The 22930-nt window shown below is 33.8% G+C and overlaps 1 protein-coding gene and 1 long non-coding RNA gene across 2 annotated transcripts; one reads left to right on the forward strand and one right to left on the reverse strand.

The window, feature by feature from the left end:
• Window positions 1-8641: 8641 nt before the first annotated feature.
• On the reverse strand, window positions 8642-10724 carry LOC111893243 (putative pentatricopeptide repeat-containing protein At5g40405). Its single transcript, XM_023889339.3, has one exon. The coding sequence runs from the start codon at window positions 10623-10625 to the stop codon at window positions 9162-9164; it is 1464 nt and encodes a 487-aa protein (XP_023745107.1). The 5' UTR covers window positions 10626-10724; the 3' UTR covers window positions 8642-9161.
• Window positions 10725-15720: 4996 nt separating this feature from the next.
• On the forward strand, window positions 15721-17969 carry LOC128127090 (uncharacterized). The gene is made up of 2 exons (XR_008225145.1): window positions 15721-16370; window positions 17397-17969. It is a non-coding gene; the product is annotated as an uncharacterized LOC128127090 (long non-coding RNA).
• Window positions 17970-22930: the final 4961 nt, after the last annotated feature.

The raw sequence follows: 22930 nt of genomic DNA on the forward strand, positions 1-22930 counted from the left end.
TTGATTCATTCTTCACGTCATTCATATAATGTCTTCATGTCATTCCTATAACAAATGCATCAAAAACATCAAAATCCAACAAAAAACACTAACTCATTCTGAAAGAATAATATTGTTAAGATTCGTTTTATACATTCTTGCGGAATACATTCTACTATAAGACACTCTTGTTCTCCATATTTTCTTTCTTCTCCACATGAATGACAAAGTCTTCAAAACCTAAAAAGAAAAAAAAATCATCAAAATCTAACAAAAACACTAATCCACCAAATAAACCGACAAAATATATGACATTTTAATAGGCAAAAAAAATTCTAAAAGAATCATTAAATTAGCAAGTTTTAATTCTGACAGAATAATTAAGCAAAATACAACATAGTAAACTTTGGCAGAATACATACAACATAGTAAATTAGCAAGTAACAGAAATTTATTTCATGACCATTCTTTTAGTTAGGCATGTCGAAAATTATGATACCTGAATAAAAAAAAAATTTAGTAATTTTGTTGTAATGCATGCCACATGGTCAGACACTCTTTCAGGCATTTCCACAAACATTTGTCGTGCACTTCTTCTCACACTTAAAACCAATTAAACCAATCTTAACCAGAGACAAGATAATGTGTTGAATCATAGCACATAATAAAATCAATTAATTTTTCTAATAGCATATAACAAATCATACAAAATTATGCAATCAATTAATTTTACTCATTATGTATTCTGCGATTCCACTTTTTGCACTATTCAAAATCAAATAAGAAATCATATTCTGTATATATTCAACCTGAAAACCTAAATATATAATAATATAATACATAATCAATTGTAAATAAAACTTGAAATAGAGCAACAAGCATGTTGCAAGAAAACGGCAGAAAACAAAAGGCATCGCCTATGATTGTTGCGTTGGTCTTGATGTAATTGGTGGGGATTAATGTCGGCGTACAATGAGTTGTAGAGAATGATGGGTTTTAGTAGAGAATGATGGGTTTTAGTGGAGAAGTAGATTGAGGGTATTCTGGACATGAAGAAATTGAAGACAGAAAAACGATATCTACGATTTGGAAGAAGCCGTCATTAGGGTTTATAAAACTTATTTATTTTGTTTCCTTAATTGCAGGGAATTAATTAAATGATCTCATTAATTGCAAGGTGCAAAAAAACGGAAATACCATTTTTGATTTAATTAATTATTTAATTATTTGTTAATTTCTGGTTGGTGCATTTAAGCACACAATATTTGTTAGAAACATTTGAACCTACCTCTCTCTCTCTCTCTCTCTCTCTCTCTCTCTCTCTCTCTCTCTCTATATATATATATATATATATATATATATATATATATATATATATATATATATATATATATATATATATATATATACTAGTTTATAACCCGTGAGAACCATGGTTATAAAATTAAATAAAATTTTATATTAAAAAATCAAAATTATTAGTTAATTATTTTAAATAAAGTATTAATTAAGAGCTATTGTTTTAGTTATATAAAATTATAATCGTTGATTTAAATAAATACGTGAAGTTATATCATATTATAATCTGTATTAATTTTATTTTATTTTTTAATCTAATGTTATTAATTTAATATAATTAAAATGAGAATATTTAAAATTTAATGTAATTTGGGTGAGAAATTTAAATTTTGAAATTTGAAATAAATAATTAATATGTTGACAAGTGGCATGATAGGTGATATAATTTAATGAGGAGTTCTAATATAATGTCACTTGTCAATAGGAGATTAAATCTATTCATTTATTACGATATATATATATATATATATATATATATATATATATATAGGCAAAATATATGTGCACCGCATGTTAACATTATATAATTAAAATTCTAAAATCATTTACTAAATGATTATTTAATTTTATATTAAGTATAAAATAATAATTTTTACACTAAGTTGCTATGTAAATAAAATTGTAAATATTTTAAACGATATAATAAAATTAATACTAGTAGAAAAGCAAGTATCATCGATCAAGTAATCCCAAACTAATCAGCGAAGGATTTGCAAGTGATCACCGACGTAAAATACCCGAATTTCCGTAAATTTTGGCAATTTACCAAGGTATTAAAGAGAGTTTAGTGATGGAAGCAACAACGGAAAAAATCCATCCCGCTCGATGAATTCGGTCGCTTGTTTCAATTCCCTTTCATTTTTACGTTGATTTAAAAAAAAAAAAATCATTCCGCCGATGCCTCCCTCCCAAATCCCTATATTTGTAACCTAATTTCATTCGGCACCCCCATCCCCGACATCGACTCCGACCTCTCCCAACCCCCATCATCACCTATTCAAGCCACCCATGCCCCCATTATTGTCAATTTTGGCCGCCTATACCCCTATCATCGCCTATTCACGTTTTCATGTTAGCGACGTCAAGACTCTGATTTCTCTTTGAGGCATTAACTCCATAATTAGGGTCTTTGTTGGCAATCGCATCACCCCATTGAACAAATACAGGTGGAGAGACGACAATATGGATCACAGTCATGGTATACATAGAACATATACAACAAATAACATAAAGTGGAAATTCTTATTTCTGAAAAGGGAATTACATATGTACTAGACTATAGGTACATGAACTTGAGAGTATATAGACATGCCTCAAATTGTAGGCAGTTCTATAAAACAATATTGCTAAACTAAGGGGGCTACAATATTATTCCATGAATGTAAACTTTTGTCTCTTATTTCGTTGAGAATACATGTGATTCTGAATTGTGTCAACGTAATGTTGGTAGGTTTACGGTTTAGAAGTATTTAAATAAAAGTCCTTTCAAATAAAAAATACTTACGTAATGTATATAAGTGGTTTTCCACCTTATATATTATCAGTAAATTAATCACAATTTTAACGTTACAATGAGTCCCAATAACCTAGGTATTGACTAAGCAGTGCCCCTCCTGACGCTTCATTGGACATCACAGTAAATAGACAATTATCACCCATCGTGACTCGACCGTCAAGGTTGTAGCTAGCAACCATATCTGGGGATGTCAACCTTTATAGATATACATAATTCCCTCACTCATGAATATTAACAGTTATAAGACAGGGGTCTACTAAGTATTGCACTTAGGTAATGAATTGGTCTCATGTAACCATTGAGTGATATGGTCTATTAGTTCATAAGCCCTAACTTGTATACAAAAGTTTCCAGGCGTAAGCCTAACGACATATATCCAATGCATAAGTTTTTGTAAACATAAGTTCAACCGCATATATCAAATGCATAAGTTTGTAAGCATAAGCATATGTTTTGAAATTAAAAGAATAGTTTATAATCATTTTGACATGTATTCTCCCCTGAAATTCGAAAACGTAATAAAAGGGGTCGTGAAACTCATAGTTATGTTTGTGTAGCTTTAATAAAAACTAAGGAGAGAAGCCCGGAAAAGTTGTCAGAAAAATATTGTTGAAACAGCCCTTCGACAGAAATTGAATAGAAACTCGCCGAAAATTTGGCCCGATCTTCGCCAGAAAGCTGGTCGGAGCTTCGCGGGAAAAATCTTCGGTGCCGGAAAAAGTGATGGCAATGTTGACGGAACTGTTGTTAAAGGTTGATGTCGGCTTCGGAGGGTGGCAGGTGGTGTCCGAGTGTCTGCAGACAGTGGCAGACGACGGCCAGAGTGGCTGTCGGTTGTGGTTTTGCCTTAGAAACCAGGAGCGAGAGCTAGAGCGAGTGAGAGAGAGAGAGAGAGAGAGAGAGAGAGAGATTTAAGAGATATTTGAGTGTATTTGGAGAGAGATTGACTATAGTGTGTCACGTTTGTGGCCATGCAATGCAGTGTCACGTCTCGATTTTTGCGAAAAAAGATGGAGTTCTTTTAAAATACTAGCTTATATTACATTTTATAAAATATCAAAATGTTGTTGTGAAGCGCAGGATAGCTAGTCAAACGAAATGTTTGAAATTATGTTCTTACAATTACGGTTCAAGTGTTGTCTACTCATTGTCTCGTTTTCTTCGGATAATTGTATCCTTCTCATATGAGCTCGTTTTTTGAGGTTCTTTATGTCCATGGTTCGTAATTAAGTGTACTCTTTTTTTAGTGTATCATCTATACATAATAATACTTAATACATATATCTAATCAAAGCATATGTATCCAATCATTACTTATGTATATTGAAAAATATTTGTTTATCGACGATCTAAACATATCGAAGATTTTTGTGATATCCCGAAGACATTTCAAAGTGTATAAACTATATTTGCATCAAAATGAATTATATAGGTTAAACTAGGCCTAGTACATATGTATTTTTTACTTATTTTGTGTTGGTTTTGACCATACTCAAAAGAGGCGAACTAAGTAGAGTTTGTATGTTTCTTCGATGTTATCTAATTTTTATTTTGACTATGCTTAATGTTATAGGGATCCAAATTAAAGGTTTGTTGGTTGGATTCTATAACCAATGATGGAGATAGAAGGTGACAGGAAGGGGAAAAGTGTACACGGCTTATAAATAATTTTTGGGGATACCCTTTTACTTTGATCATGGATCCGCCATTATGTACTAAGAGTTTAAACTTTGGTAACCACCCATGTGTAGATAATGAAATAAGTATTTCAAGGTAAGTTCATATAAGTAATATTATACAAAACAATAGATTTTATGCAATTCTTTTGTTACTAATCCCTATCTAGAAAAATAAATGTATTTTAATTCTTAAATTTATAACCTAACAGATTGATATGCCAAACATTCAGTTACATATTTAAATGAAAAGTTGGAAGCATTTTTCAAGGAGTGCACGAAGTTGTTATTATGTTTCCCATGCCTACAAGTTTGAAAGATATCAAACTACTTTAGTAGGTATATACATAGTGCTACTATTCATATTTGGATTATAACTTTTCAGCCTTTATAATTTGTTCCTTCAATTAATTTGTCATATATTCATGAAGTTGCTACTATCTATATTTGGATTATAACTTTTCAACTCTAATTTTGATGTTTATTGTAACATCCTGAGATTTGGCAGGTATTCCCGAACCCTCTTCTATCTTTTCCTTGTCATTTATAGTCCTTGGGGTTGGAAGTGAAGAGCAAAGATAAGTTAAGGACCAAGTTTTCAAACTTGGTCCAAAAAGGGAGTACGTTGCGCGTACATAAGAGTACACTAAGCGTATTAAGGCCCGCATTAGTACGTTGGGTGTACACTTGTGTACGTTGGGCGTACTAATGTCTGGGTGAAAGCCTAATATTTAGGGTTTAGGGCCTATATAAGCAACATAATGAGAACCAATACCCCTCTTATCTCAGCCTCCATAAATCAACGCGTCTTTCCCAAAACCCTAGCCTTCCCTTTTGTGTGTTTAAGCTCATTTGTGTGTTCTTGAGCGCTTTAAGATGGAATCTTTGCATCAAAGAGTTGAAAGAAGAGACCAAGCTTGTAGATCTGAAGTTAATTCGTGCTCAAGAAGCTCCAGAAGGTACAAAGTTCCAAACTTTATGCTTATATAATTAGATCTTTCCATTTTCTTTAAAAGACCCATTTCTTGTCCCAAAAACCACAAATTTGTGCATGTTGTGTTTTGGACGAGAAGGACCGTCCTTTTGGGCTCTTGAGGGGACCTTGAATGATAAAAATGAGGTCCCATCAGTTGAATGTGTCCCATGCTTGGAAAATAAGGTCTTAATGGATTAAGACCAAGCATTAAGAACTTTATGGACGTCCAAAGAGATAAAGTTCACGACTTTATGGATCCTAGGCATGTTAGGTATCTAGATCTGAAGTTGGGGCTTAAGTGCTTAAGCTATTAAGCACTTAATAAGGTTTTGGCAAATCGTCCAGTACGCCCAGCGTAAATCCAGTACGCCCAGCGTACTGGGTCAACCACCCCAATGGTGGTCAACGTTTGGATGAGTACGCCCCGCGTACGTCCTCTGTTTGGTTTTTGTTAAATGGGCTTCAGATTTGGGTTGTTTGTGGTCTAATGGATTTGGGCCTTGTTGGACTCTGTAAATGAGATATTTTGGTCCAGGTAGTGATAGTGGATCATGGGGTTAGGCCCAATTAGGAGGTTGTGCCCAATTTGGTAAATTGGGTCAATAATGGGCTTTTATATGGACTTTCAAGTCAAGGATTGGGTATTTGGGACTTGGCCCAATAACGTGAGTGGACTTAATGAATGGTGTGGACATTTAGTCAAGAAGGTTATTTTGGGTATTAATTTTGGTGTTTATTGTGTAATAGTTTGGGATTCCCGGTGAGACATCAGTCGGAGATTTGCAGTATTTCAGCACTACTAGCGAGGTGAGTTATCCTCACTTTATCAATAGGGTCTAAGACACCAAGGTCGGCCCTTATGGATTGTATCTGGTTATTGCATGATATGTTTATTGGTTTGCATCCTAGTAGTTAGGATGAGTTTATGTTATGCGTAGTGACCTGGTTAGGTCAATGTCCTTGTTATAAGGCGGTATTATGCAATATGCTAGTATGGTCAGTTAGACTGGTATCCTGATAGACAGGATGGTATTATATGTTATGTGGTATGGTCTGTTTTGATCAATTGTTGTCTACAGGCTGTTATGTGATTATCTGTTCTATATGTGCACATGTTTGTTTGGCGGTTGAGGCTTATCTGCTTTGTGTGGAGGCCAATAGACCTGGGCATTCCAACCTGTTGGTTGTGGGCTGTGAGTATTCCATCCCGAGGATGATTAGACTCATAGTATGTGGGCATTCCAACTAGTTGGTTGTATGCCTGGGGTATTCCAACCCGATAGTTGACTGGACCCATAGTATGTTGTTTATGATTGTATGTATATTATCGTGGGTATAGGTATTTTGGGGGTAGCTCACTAAGCTTTCGGGCTTACGGTTCCAGTTTGTTGTTTCAGGTACTTCTGGTGATCGCAGGAAGGCGAAGGCATGATCGTACCGCACTTCCTAATGTTATGACTTTATGATTTGATATTGGGATACTCTGATAATTATTATTTTGAAAACAAACTATGTAATGTCGAATGGTTTTAAGTGTTTTGAAAAAGTTTAAAATTGGCTTAAATTTTATGGATGTTACATTTATGATATGATTTCAGCAAGCAAATATAGCAACCAACAACAAGTCTTGTATTTTGCCGGTTATCTCTTCCATCTTCTCAAGTGTTTTTAAACATCAATTAAACACTATATCTTTAAAGCACTTAATGTGGGAAAAAAATAGCCTTAACTACACCTCTTTATGATGTTCATTGCTTTCTTAACATGTGCTTTTACTATATTAAACATTTACTTTTTCATTCTTTTACGGCCACTACCATATGATTGTTTGGTTTGTCACTAATGTCAAAAGTGGATGGAAAAGCATGTTTATGGTATTGAAATTTCCCAATTTTTTTTATTTTTTCAATATAGCATTTTCATACAATTTCTAATTATAGGAACATTTACTTAGGTCATCATAACCTCAACTTCTGATGACCATAAAGCATTGCACTACTCCCTTTTGAAATAATCAAAACGATAGTGCATGATTATTTCAAATATATTATAAGGATAGAAACAAAAACTTTTACAAATTGTGTAAATTGTATGTTGCTATTAATTATTGTTAGTTTTTTATTTAAGGTGAAAGTATGTTGCTAGTTTTTTATTCGAGTTGAAAGTATGTTGTTATTAATAAAATGATACGGCTTGATGTTTAATTTGGTGTAAAAATGGTTATTATTTCTTTGTTAATTTGGAATTTCATTTGTGACATTTGGGTATGGATTAGTGATAGATTCAACACCTAATAGACCATTGCTAATTACATTAGTAACTATGATTAAATATATAGAAAAATTGTTCATTTACAGATAATCAACGACGAATAACCGATGACAATTACGACGAATCTATGACAAAATGTACTTGATCCAAAAGTCTTCCAAGATAGCCCATTCCCTCATTGATCCGTCGTTGACCACTAGCGACCAAGGTTTTTTCGTTTGTATCCATCATTGATTTGTAACTGATGGCCTTAGCGACAGATTTCCCGATGGAAAGATCCGTCACCGATACCTATGTGTCTAGTAGTGCAACACATATGAAAATCACATCAATCAGTGGCTTCCACCTTCTGTTTGTGTGTAAATAAAACCAAATTTAATTCTCGATTTAATGTTACATTTTTAACTATTGTCATGATTATTTAATCCAAATTTTACTTATTTGGTCCATTTTAAATTTCAATTATGATGATATTCTAAAATACTAACCATTATTTGTAAGTTAAAAAACGTATTATGATTTTATGTTACTATTAATTATTATTATTATTATGAATTATTTTTAAACTAATTATTACTGTTAAAATTTTATGAAAGGTCATCCATTAGTCATTTTAAAACCATTAACTATTATTTTTGGTAAATAATTCAAAAGTTACAATTTTATGTCTAGGTAGGAAATATTATTTTTCTTTGCACTTATGTGAAATTTTGTTAGGTTTTATGGATGACAAGATTTACATAATTAAAGGATGTTGTGTCAGAAGTAAAATTCGTGACCCATGTGTGCAAGTTTTGTGAAGGGGAGTGTGTATGCTATGTTCATATATGTACATGATTTGGATCGTAACTTGTATAATCTGGGTTAGTCGGATTCTGAACCGGTCTATAAATCGGGTCCCATCAAAAACATAGGCAAATATGGATCGAAATAAATATAGTTGAGGCAATTGTTAAAGCCCGACTCTGTTCAGTTTTATTAGATTGTTTTTGTCTGATCTAATGTGCTTGGTCTATAATAAAACAATTTTAATTTAATGCCTTATAATACTTTTAAAAATTATAAAGCATTAAGTGGTACAAATTTATAAATTGATATTTTTTAAAGGTACAAACTAAATATTTTACAAAACTTACAACAAATGCATGGAAACTAAAAAATTACAAAAAGAAAAAAAAATGCATTGAAATGGCAAGAACTAAAATACCCATTAAAATTGCAAGATTACAAAAACATGCAATGAATGCTTAAATATTTTTCAAAATGAAACCTTTGTCAAAAAGCCAAAACAATGTTAAATACGAGTTCAACATGTTTTAACTTAACTGCTATCAATATCTCTTTAAAAAAAAAAAAAAAAAAAAAAAAAAAAAAAAAAAAAAACTTAACTACTATCGATAATGCTAACACCAGGGATCTTCACAACTCCTTTTGACTTCATTTTATGTCTAACACCATCAACACCATCCCAATTCTTGAAATCTGCATAAACATTCGACAACTCCACATATGCGCCATCATTCTTAGCCTCTAATTCCACCATCTTTCTAGACGCAAGTTTAGCGATTTCCACATTTTTATAAATCTTGCAAGCATTAAGCAGTGCACCCCATGCTTCGGTATGGGGTGCACATGGCATACTCTGGATCAAGCGTAACGCTTCATCCAAACGCCCCAATCGGCCATATAAATCAACCATACATCCATAATGCTCAAGTTTTGGCACAATCCCATACTCTTTTGTCATAGATTCAAAATGCTTGCAGCCTTCTTCAACAAGACCCGCTACACTACAAGCCTTTAAGATTGAAGTGAAAGTGACCTCATTTGGTGTGATGTTTTCTTGTTGCATAAGGGTAAATAGGTCAAGACACTCTTTGCCATAACCATGCATGGCTAGTCCTCCCATGGCACCACTCCACGTGAACACATTTTTTTCTTTCATCCCCCCAAAAACATTCATTGCTGTGTTAATATCCCCACACTTTGCGTACATATTGACTAGTGCACTACCAAGAGTTGTGTTGATTTGTAGTTTTTTATACTTAATATATCTATGTGCGCGTTGTCCCGCATCTAAAGCACTTAATTGAGTACAAGCAGATAACACAGAAACCATTGTGGCTTCATTAACTTTCAAACCTTTCATTTCCATTGTGTTAAACAGTTCGATTCCGTTTAAAGGCTCCCCAAAACGCACGTACCCACCTATCATTGCGTTCCAGGCAATCACATCTCGGTCGGGCATTTTATCAAACACTTGGCGTGCGAATTTGATATCTCCTAATCTTGCACAGGCAACCACCATTGTTGTCTGAGTTACCAAATCTGGGTTGTGGATGTTAAAAAACAAATCTTTTAAGTCCCTAAGAGACCCCATTTCAGCGTACAAATTAATCAACCCGCTTTGAACATGTGGGTCTTGATCCAAGGCGTATTTCAAAGCAGTCCCATGTACAGCCAAACCCAAATTCTTATCCACTAACTGTGCAGCAGACTTGATCGAGAACGTAAACGTGTAATTATCTGGTTTATGATTCGATTTTACAATTCTTTTATAGAAATCGAAGCTTTTTTCAGGAGTTGAGCTATTGGAGTAAACTCTGATTAGAGAGTTTAGAGCAAAGACTGAGGGATTTTCACATTGGTCCAATAGTTGAACAGAATAATCGATATTTTGCGGGTGTTTGAGGGCGATTGATGCAGCAAATTTAGATACAAGATCTGGGTCGTTGTGGAAACCATTGACTAGCAATTGTGAGTGAATTTGGTTGATTTCTCCAATGGTTTTGTATGTTTCTGCGATAGAAATTGTTGGGTTTCTCAAGAAATTTCTCAAAGCTTGCATTTTTGCCTCTGTTTCTTACATTTGGATCGATCGTCACATTCATGATATCACTTTACCCTTCCATTCTCGGTTACCACCTGACGAGGCTTGGCAAAGCTTTATGCATATGTTTCTGAATATATATATATATATATATATATATATATATATATATATATATATATATATATATATATATATATATATATATATATATATATATATATATATATATATATATATATATATATAGGGTTTGGTTATTTTGTTTCTAGTAACTATTGTGTGCCAGAATGCACAGATCTGGACCATCGGATGGAATATAATCAAAGGTCATGATCTGAGGGTCTATGATAGTAGAATAGGATAACATATACCATATAATCACACAAATTTCAGCATAAACGCATTTTAGTCAATTAACCTATATTAAAAAAGGAAATTTTCGGATTTTTAGGGATAATTAATTCCTTTATTTTTAAAAATCTGAATATTTTAAATTAATTCAAAATTAAAAATTCGATTTTATTCTGTCAGAATGTTAGTCATAAAGTAGTAAATATATTTTTCGATTTTATTCTATCAGAATGACAGAATGTCAACCATAAACTAGTAAATACATTCTAAAAAGAATACACAAAATCAATTCTTGAACTAATAATATATCAAATAATTACATTGTATGATTGTGATTCGTTGAATAATAACAACATTCTGAAAGAAAAAAGAAAAAAAAAACATCACGATCTAAGAAAAACACTATTCTATTCTGATAGAATATTATTTTTTAGCAACATTTTATACATTGTATCATAACACATTGTGGTATAATACACTCTCATTCTCTATGTTTTCTTCTTTCTCCACATCAATGTTAGCCTCTTCAAAACCTAAATCCACAAAGAAAACATAATCAAGATTCAAAAATTAAAAAAATTCAATGCATTCTAAGAGAATAAAAACTATAAATTCTGACAGAATGTACTTGTTGTTGACAATTATTCTCAAACATTCTAACAGAATACATTTATATAAAATAAATTCTAATAGAAAACATTACATAATTCAAGAGCTGTTATTGTATACAGAATTCAATAGATGTGATTGAATCATCAACACACATATGCATTCATTCCCAGTCATGAATTCAAGAAACAAACACACATTTACATTATCGATTTAGAAATATGAACACCAATTTTGACTTTTTCGAAACAAAATCCAACTTATGACTGTGAAGTGCAAGTTGTATCAGAATATTTCTTCAATCGAACAGAAATAAACCATTGAATAAATCGAATTTAATAAGATGATGAACACAATCTCGATCTTGAATCAAAATCGAGATAAAATCAATCTCGATTGAGGTAAATAATTTCCAGTTATATCCCCTAGTTGTTGGATTACCGGACCAAAGAAAGAAGAACAGGAGGCTGCCGGAGGATACCTCCATTCAAGTACCTGCAATCGTCGGGATTTCCTCACCGTTTGCTCCTCGCTTCTCATTCGTGTTCATAGACCCCACAACAGCGCCACTGTTCCTCCGCATCCCCTTCTTCAGCCTCATCGACCCCAGAATTCATCATCGATTGCGAGACGAGAGTATGTGCTCCCTTTTGGATCCGTCGATTGTAGAAGAAGAAGTAGAATACCCTTTAATTGAATGATTAAAGGGTATTGATGTCGATGATGAAGTGTTCGGCCGCAAACATATCTAGGTCAAATATATTTAGTTTAATTCCTTAATTGAATTATTAGTTTATTTCCTTAATTGAATGATTTCAATTAAATAATTTCCTTAAATAAAAGTACAAAAGGTCTAAAATACCCTTTAATGATTTATTTTATTATTTATTATTTCTTGAATTCTCATTGGTGCATTTAGGCACACAATAGTTGCTAAAAACATTTGAACCTAGCTATATATATATATATATATATATATATATATATATATATATATATATATATATATATATATATAGAGAGAGAGAGAGAGAGAGAGAGAGAGCTAGGTTCAAATGTTTTTAGCAACTATTGTGTGCCTAAATGCACCAATCAGAAAATTGCAAATAATTAAATAATTAATTAAATAAAAAAGGGTATTTTCGGTTTTTTGCACTAGCAATTAATGAGATCATTTAAATAAATCCCTACAATTAAGGGAACAAAACAAATACCTAATATATTTCTTTTACAAACGTAGACATCAATTTTTTTCCCTTTATTATCTCTTCTCCTTCTCTTTCTCTAATCCTACATTTGCATCTTTATAACCCTAAACAAATTGTCGGCCATCTCATTGCTGCCGTTCACACACACCATTATTTCGCCGAAGAAAAGTTTGCATCTATCTTCATTATTGATTCAGGTAAAACAAAATGTTCCTCAATTATTTCTGTTGGTGACCAAAATTTTGACTCTTATATGTTTTTAATCAATTTCAGACAATGATTTCAAACCCATTTCATGATACATCTTCTGTTCTTCTCACATGATATGAAAATTATCATAATTGATTTTTTTCTACCATTTTCAATCAAAACCGAAGCCACATAACAATTTATGCTTTTTTTTTCTTCGATCGTATGGAAACCGAACACAGGAGGTATACCCTCCTGTGTAACTCATTTGATGTTGATGGTTCTGAATTGGTTTTTTTTCATTCATGATTCATAGAAAATGTGGTGATTTAGGAGCACCCTTAAAGTGTTTGATGAAACACCAAAGAGAAATATGATAGTCTCAGATTGTATTCATGGTTAGTGATGGAATTACTGGTTAATGAGGAGATGTTGGTAAGTTTACATGAACTTTATTGATCTTTGATTAAGTTTTTTGAGTTGGGTTTTTGTAATTTTTTATTTTTTTCAGAAATTATCATTCTTTGATGGCATAGAACTTGTAGCTGGAAGTATTGATGATTCAATCTATGTTTATGATGTTGAAGCAAACATCTATCCTGATCATAGATTTGATGTTGAAGCAAACTGACTTTTCCTCATGTTTATGATGTTGAAGCAAACAGACATATGGTCTGATCATAGCTTTAACCTTGTTTACCTTTTTATATTATTTCCATTCTGAAAAAATAGTTTATTATATAAGAATATTATTGCTTTATTCTGATAGAATTTGTAGTTAATTAATTATATGTTTAATGTGCAGTTGTTACAAGTGTATCACTACAAAGTATTTGGCAATAAATTTGTGATAGAAATGGATTGAAGAATGGCTTGAAGACCTGATGGGAAAGGCTCCTTGTATAAAATCATTCTCATGCAATACAATTCTGAGAGACTGTTGTTATTTTTTAAAAATTATATTTGTTATTCTTTCAGAATGTTTGTTATAATTCAATGAATCACAATCGTACAATGTAATTATTTGGTATATTATTAGTTCAAGAATCGATTTTGTGTATTCTTTCAGAATATATTTACTAGTTTATGGTTGACATTCTGTCATTCTGACAGAATAAAATCGAAAAATATGTTTACTACTTTATGGTTAAAATTCTATCATTCTGACAGAATAAAAATCGGATTTTTAATTTTAAATTAATTTAAAATATTTAAATTTTTAAACATAAAGGAATTAATTATCCCTAAAAATCCGAAAATTTCCTTTTTTAATATAGGTTAATTGACTAGAATGCCCTTATGCTCAAATTTGTGTGATTATATGGTACATGTTATCCTATTCTACTATCATAGACCCTCAGATCATGACTTTTGATTATATTCCATCCAATGGTCCAGATCTGTGCATTCTGGCACACAATAGTTACTAAAAATAAAATAACCTAACCCTATATATATATATATATATATATATATATATATATATATATATAATTTTATTATTATTATTATTATACAATAATTCAATATATGGGTTTTATTGATAAAATACTTATTTTTAGGTTAAAATACATGTAACTACATGTTTTCTATATTAAAATACTTGTTTTTAAGTTAAAATATAAGTTTTATTTTAAAATATATATTGATATGTATTTATATGTATTGTAATGTAAATATTAAAAGGGTAAATTCCATATATATCTTTGTTAAACAATAAAATATCGTATTTATCCATCTTAAAATCTAAATATCTTATATATTTTTTTACCTTTTAAAATATTACATTCACCCAAACTTTTTTAAAATATTTTTTAACAATTTATAATCAGTTATCATTATAGTTTAAATAGAAAAAAATAAATTTACTAAATTGCCATTAGATATTAAACCCCTTCCTAGAATAAAACTAATAAACCATTACCTGCATTTATTTATTGTCCATGGCGCGTAGTGATACACGAGGCGGATGCATGACCATCTATATGAAATACATGTTTGATTGGAATTGATAAATAAACGGGGTTGGCTAAAAAGACACCCTATATTGCAATATGGACATCCTAATCAATTTTTTAAATGTTTTTATTGGCTGAAATTGCATTGTTTTTCGAAAAAACTGATTATAAACAGTTAATTATTGGTTGACTTTTTAAAAGATAGTCAATAGGATGTCCAATGGGTGTCTTTTTAGCCAAAGTATTCAACATAAAAGTTGTAGTAGTCGTCAATACAAACTCGTGGATATAAAGAACGTCGAAAACAGAGTTCGAATAAGAAAGTTACGATTTTTCAAAGTTACAATGAATTCCAGAAGCATTGGGGTGCCTATCAAGGGCGTGGGGCGTTATAGGCAGCGGGGTGCCACTAGGGGTGAGCGAAAACCGAATCGCAAACAAAAAAACCCGAAAAAACCGCATAAACTGAAACCGAAATGAAAACCGATGGTGCGGTTTTTAGTTTTATAAAAACCAAAAATACTCGGTTTGGTGCGGTTTCTAGTCTCGCAAAAACCGCAAAAAACCGAACCGAACCGCATATATATATATATATATATATATATATATATATATATATATATATATATATATATCATTACTATATTATTAAGCATATCGGATATTTCTTGAAATTTAAGAGGTATAATTTCTATTAAACCATGTACAATCCTATTATGCTTGTAAATGAATCTATATAATTATTGCTTGATTTACAGATATAATCCCCAAATAGAATTAAAATGCTCTCTAAACTCGCATTTAAAAACATCCACAAGTTACGGAACAAATATTTCAAACCCTCTGCAAAACCCTAGGTCATTGCACTTATGTAGAATCTGGCCGCTTCTCCCCCACCACCATCTAGCACACACGCCACTGTCATCACTCTCACTGTTGTCGAACACCAATATAGCCACCGTCAATCGTCGTCTTCTTCTCTACAAACCCTAAGCCACCACAACCATGGCCTTTCTTAACAAATGCAACCATTTGAAGCAAACGTTCACACGACTATAGAACACTGCCAATAAAACTTGTATTGTGGCTTTATTCAGATTCGCCATCAGTGGTTGTCGGTCATCGTCTCCGGTCACCACTTGCAGCCGCTTCATTCTTTTCTTCTCCTCTCATTCTCTTTGAAACCAAGCATGTTTCTTCCTTTATTTCGTCATCTATTTTGTCATTTAAACCATTTTTCTTCTCAATTTTGCCCTAAAATCTTTAATTGCAGGAACATTTCACTACCAAATCCATTTACCACTATACTTACAGGCATGTTCTGCAATTCTTTGATCCCCAATCACGACAATCTATACACCGGGAATGATTCTCTCTCCAATGCAATCAAATCATTCAAAAACACCTCTTAGCCATTGTTTTTGGTCGAAGAGGAAATATGGAAGGTAGGTTATTATTTCCTCTGCCTAAACTAATTCATATTTGTTTTGATTAAAACATCTAAATTCAAGGTTTTTGTTTTTGATTCTTTAGTTTTTGAAACTAAAAGGGCTATAGGTTACTTCAAGCAAGAACATGAATAGATGAGTAACTGTTAATTCAAATGTTAATCTTTTGAACTTGTGTTGATGAGACAAATGAAGAAACATTGGGAATCAACTTGACACGTCCCTTAAACATGTTTTTATGCAATCATACAAAGATTAAAAAAATGTAAAATTTCCCTTTTTCCTTAGCATTGTAGGGTACCAAGTTGATCAAATTAAGATTTTTTCATTGGTAATAATTATTAGAGGACTAAAAAGATGTTATTCATTGGGGGTAACTTGAAAAGGAAGAATCACAGGGGCGTTGGATCAAAGAGCAACAACTTGAAATATGATTTGTAAATGGAAATAAAAGAGCAACAACTTGAAGCTTCGCCCCATTTAGTTTCACGTTTTTTATTTCAGATATGATTTGGATTTTTGGAACTGTAGGAACCAATGGTGATTTGGATCAATTTTTTGTTATTTGGTTAATTATAAAGTTGTTGACATAGATATTATCAGTGAATCCAGACGAGTGGACAGACGAATTGATACAGACCATGTTTTGTGGGTTCTGTTATATCTACTTTATTAGTAGCAATAAAAAGTACAGGGGAAAGTAGGTGAGTGGTTACACCCTAACAACATGGTGTGTTATTTGCTTTCTATTTTTTATCTAGAGTAATGACCATTATGCCCTTGGATGTTGTTTACATCTATATGGGGTATACTTGGTTTGAGTTTCTATTGGTGTTGTGTAAGTCTTAACAATGGTGGGTGTTGTTGCTGGTAAATACTAATTAAAGAAAAAAACAATGACATGACATTTATCTTTGGCTCACAAAACCAGTTTCATATTTACTATTTACTTTTGTTTTCCTCTACAGCCAAGAAATCGACAACCTTTCTCTTCTTTTCATTCTTATTGGTTCGAACTTGCAGATGGTTTTTGGTGGTTTGTTCTCGATTTTTGAAGTTGGTTTTAATGGTGATGATGAAAGATGGTAGAGGGTGGTGTAATCTGTAATCGGTCGGCTATGGTGGTTTGTGATGGTGCGACGTAGGTGGTGTTCCAGCTAAGAGCGAGTCTCGACTATCGATAGAGATGCTTGGTGATGGTGATAGCAGGTAGTGTTGTTGGCTGTATAAGGTGGTGATGGTTGTAGGAATTTAATGATGCTGGAATGATGGTACTTGAACAGGTATGTTTCCTGGAAGGGAAGGCATGGTAGGAGATGGTTGCGGTGGGTGTTGGTGGCGTATAAGGGAGGTTGTGACAACCCGAAATTTCCATTTTGTACAAACTATATCACTTCAATAGAAGTTATAGCAGTCACAGTTAACTTTCAAACTTTCTACGTCAGTTTGAGTAATTCAGGGTTTACACTTCAGGAAATATCAGGAGAGTGGGTGCACTATGGTTTTGTGCAACACTGTTATTCCAACACTCTATTATATTAGAGATCATTTCAGGAATAAAAATATTTTCTGCCAAAAATATTTCAGGACTATAAATAGATTTCTGAACCAAATTCATTCATTATTCACATTTCTAACTAGAGAAAAGCCATTTTCTCTCTCACGGATCTTCGGGTTTTTATACCAAAACATGAGTAACTCTTTCTAGTAGTGTTAGAATGCTTATTATGTGCTTATAACATGACTTAGATGGCTAAATCATTAGATCTAGGAGTTTACTCCCCAAGGTGTTCTTGGGCGGTAAACTCCCGAAACAAAGCCAAAACCGACCTTTGTGTTATACAACTGCTTTAGACTATTATGTATGTGTGTTAGGGACAAGAAAACATCCATAAATCACCCAAGTTTTGGAGTTTACGGCCCAAGAATATCATAGGCCGTAAACTCCATTTTCAAACTCAAAATGGCACTTTTAAGGCTCCTAAAGCCTTAGACAATTACCTAGACTTGTTCCCATTAAATCAAGGGCTTGAACCACATCAAAATCACTTAACAAAGTGTTATGGCCAAGACATGGTTCTTGGGCCGTAAACTCCTAAAAAGGGCACCAAAGTGTGCCTAATGCCTTCATATGCTTGGAATAAAAGTCTAGAACCTATACCACAAATTCAAGGGACTTGAAAGCATCAAAAACACACCATACTTAGAGTTTACGGCCGTAAACTCTAAGGGGAATGGCCTCAGTGTCGTAAACTCCTAAATGGAGTGTTTCTAGACCTTAAACCCTTCCAAGAATTTAACCACCAAGTTAGAATAATTCTAGGAATCATTTGGGACTTCAAAACACACCAAAACCCCATGGTTGGGAGTTTACAGCCGTAAACTCAAGAGTTTACAACCGTAAACTCCATGTGTGATGGTTTATGGGGAGTAAACTCACATGTAGGGTTCTTTGGAACCCTAAACACAAATACCTTGTCCCACAATAGCTTAGATGCAATCCTTAAGGCTTAAAACACTTATGTAAAGTGTTTATTATGTCTAGGATGTCTTAACATTATGAATTAGTGATTTGAGTCTAATTGAGTGCATATATGTGTGAATATATGTTCATTAGGATCGTAGTGCTTGTACAAGTCCTCGCTTGACACCTAGCCATCCTATACCGTTCAGTTCATCCCAGTCACCAACTACAGGTGAGTTCATACCCCTAATCAATATTTTAAATGATTTTAAATGCTTTAATGGGAGGGAATACAAGTAGAAACAAACATGTTATTGAATCATTGATATGTATTTTATAACTGTGTTTGTCATTTAACAGATTTCACATGCTACAAAATGTGATGCATGAAATGGTTTTACATCTTAAAAACACATTGTTACCAAATGTTTTACCTTTGAAATGTTTATCAAAATGACATCAAGTCATTGTTAATTATTGTTCAAAACCCATAAGATGTCTTACAAAACCATTTTACATTCTTGAACTAAACTATGCATATACACTTATATTCTTATATATGCATTGATGTTATAGTTTACATCTTTCATTTAGTTCCCACACCCTTGAGTAGTAAGAGTGTATAAACCTACATGATCAACTAGTTATATTATAGTAAATTATCATAGGGATAATTTGAAGATATCAAAAATTACTTCTATTACAAGGAATCACACAAGAGTCAGTTCATTCATGAGTCTATATTAGTACATTACCTGATACATGAGTACTTACAGATGTTTACCTGATACATGAATATGTTTACATATAATTACCTTTTACATGGACACACATACATGAATACCATACAAGAACACTTTTACATAGGTGCATTATCCTGTATTCACTTACCTGGATACTTGTACTTAGGACTACGAGGATGATTTATTAGTACTTACCGTGTAAATTGTCTTTCCTATCTCGGTTCAATGTGATAGCTCGGTGGGACTTACCATTCCGAACCCCACTGATTAGCACCGGTGGTCGATTACCATCTACGGAGGTCTAAGGTTACTACTTATATTAGGTAGATCGATTGGGACTAACCCTTCCACCCACCTGCTGCTGCTACAGAGGACAATTGGATAATCTCCGGATGTTCATTAGGTTATACGTTTCGCTTAATGCGATGTTGTGTTACTCCTAGTACCCAGCGATGACACTTACATTAATACTTGTTCTGGACAATCTTCGGATGTTCATTAGGTTACATATTTCGCTTAATGCGATGTTGTGTTAGTCCTAGTACCCAGTGACAACACTTACAGTAGTACATTTTCCTGTTTACTTTATTTTGCGATACATTCACATAAACGATGAGTTAGACTAAGCACTTTTAGTACTAGTCAATACAAAGGAAAAACTATCATTTTACAAACAAAACATTCGGGTCTTGGTAGAAGACTACATCTCAAACTGATAGAAAATAAGGGATTTTCTAGGGTTTTTCATACGTACATCAACATTTTCATTTATCGTTTTACATGGCCTTCATAACAGATTTTCACAAACAAGGCAATGACACTTATATACTTATGAATTCACCAGCTTTAAAGCTGATACTTGTTTTCAAAATAACTTGTATTCTCAGGTCATCAGTAGACAGGTACGGAGGCCAGGTTTTGAGAAGACGGAGCAGACAAGTCTCGTCTTTTATTTTGATTGTATATTTTTGGTGTCTTATTACAATAAAAGAACACACATGTATTAAACTTTACTTATAATGCAATGGATGATGTTGTTGCTTGTTTATTATATTACACTGTTGTGATACTGTACATGACGTCCTCCACCCCTGAACGTTTCTGCCGTTCGTGGTTTTGGGGTGTGACAGATTGGTATCAGAGCATTGTTTATAGTGAATATAGTATATCAACCCATAAAAGATATACTAACTATAAATACATGGGATTAAAACACTCTGTCTCAGAGTTATACTTTTAAATAATAAAATATTTAAGTAAGTATACGTGCCTGCATTCATACTAAAATCAGTGTCACAATGACAAGAACAAAAGTATTACGATTCTTGAATATCACAAGTAAGCCTGGGGATATATGGTCAGTCTTGGGAATGGCATAGCCTGATCAACTATGTTGGTCCGAGGAGTGATTAGCATATGCCCAAGAATGGTTGTGATATGGCAACAAGTCTAAAAACTTACCAACACAACCATAAAGAAATACCATAGGTGTATTTGGTCTTACTGTAATTATCTTAGTTAGTTCGTCTATTTTAGCTATTTCTTATATCCCTTTTCTCGCGTAGATTAAAATGGTTGGATTTCACCATGGTGATCCGTACTTCCCAAACCAAAGCAATGATGGCTGGCTAGAGGCAGAACCAGAAGATGATCACCCAATCCCTTTGGATGATCACCATGCTGAGGGTTTTTCCGATAGTTATGACTCGGAGCCAGAAGTCAACAACCTACCCCCAAATGCTCAAAACCCAAACCTGAACCCCCGCCCTATGTTTCAAGGACCCACACCTCTGTGGGCCACTAACTTGATTACATGGAGTCATGAACAGGGTCAGCCCATTCCCTACAATGGAGACCGAAGTTTCTACAACATCACTGAAGGAGGTTCTGCTGATAGAGTCCTACCAATCATGGTGCGTAGGATTTCTCGGAACACGATAATAGCTCAGGCGACTATCAATCAAGTCTTGGAAGTTAACGCCAACTCTGGTGTTAACACTGTCCACATTTGCCAACTAGAGTCTGCTCATGAAAGGACTCTGGTCCGCAATGCAATTCTGCAGAGGGAACTTGCTGAAACCCAAGCTGAAGTTAGAGAACTTCGAGCTCAGCAAGCAAGGTCGGACAGGCGTATAAGGGACATTGAACGTCTACTGTCGGGATCGAGGACTCATGCTAGCAGTTCTCGTCGCCGATAGAATCTCGTCGACTCATCTTTTGGATATAACCTAGTTTATGTAAAACTTTGGTCTAATTTTCTATCTGTATAAATCTTAGACCTGTTAGGTCTTGATCTAGTCTTAATTCTGTCAAAATTTTCCATCTTGGTTGATGTAAGGCCTACTTCTAGGCCATTTTTCCCGAACTTGTTACATCTGTAATTCCAGTATTATTGACGGATATCTAATCTTATGGAAATTATTATCCAAATGCTATCTTCTTCATTTAGTGATACTATTCTTTTTGTTGTTGGGCTATGGGGATTTAGTCCATGAGACACATTCATTAATCATTTATTCTTATCCATTTTGTCATCTTTTAAACGTATAGTTAAAGATGCCGCCACGCAGGAATCCAAGGCGAAACCCAAACAACGAAGCACCAATACCACCACCTCCACCACCACCTGCACCTCCTCAACCACCAAATCCCTTCGATGCCAACATGTTCCAGGCAGCTTTCACAGCAGCAATTGCAGCTGCTGTGTCAGCAATCAACGCTCCTGTCCCTAGTGGATCAGGAACAGGTGCACCACCCTCGAACCACGGCGAAAGCCATGGACACCCTCGGGAATGCACCTACAAGGACTTCACTAATGCCAAACCCCGCGGCTTCAATGGAACTGGGGGTGTAATGGTGTTGAGACAATGGATTGAAAAGATGGAATCTGTCTTTGAAATCTGTGCTTGCCAGGAGGGCAACAAGGTCAAGTTTGCAGCTTGTACCTTCTCTAACCGAGCACTAACATGGTGGAACAGCCATGTTAACTATCTAACTTTGGTGGTGGCGTATTCCATCGGCTGGGAAAAGTTGAAAGACATGCTGATGAAAGAATACTGTCCTCGAGGTGAAATACAAAAACTCGAGCAAGAATTATGGGGTCTACAAATGGTTGGATCCGACATCACTACCTACACAAATAGGTTCTGTGATTTGGCAAACTTATGCCCTGATATGGTTGCTCTCCAGAGCAAAAAGATCGAGAGATATATCTGGGGACTGTCGCCCCAGATCCAGTCAAGTGTGATCGCTTCCAGGCCTATTACCTTTGATAGCGCCAAGGAACTGGCACAATCTCTCATCGATCACCGGAAACCTCAGAACACAACAGTCCCTACGCCTGTACCACA

Source organism: Lactuca sativa, chromosome 7, assembly GCF_002870075.4.
Source record: "Lactuca sativa cultivar Salinas chromosome 7, Lsat_Salinas_v11, whole genome shotgun sequence".
Classification (NCBI taxonomy): domain Eukaryota; kingdom Viridiplantae; phylum Streptophyta; class Magnoliopsida; order Asterales; family Asteraceae; genus Lactuca; species Lactuca sativa.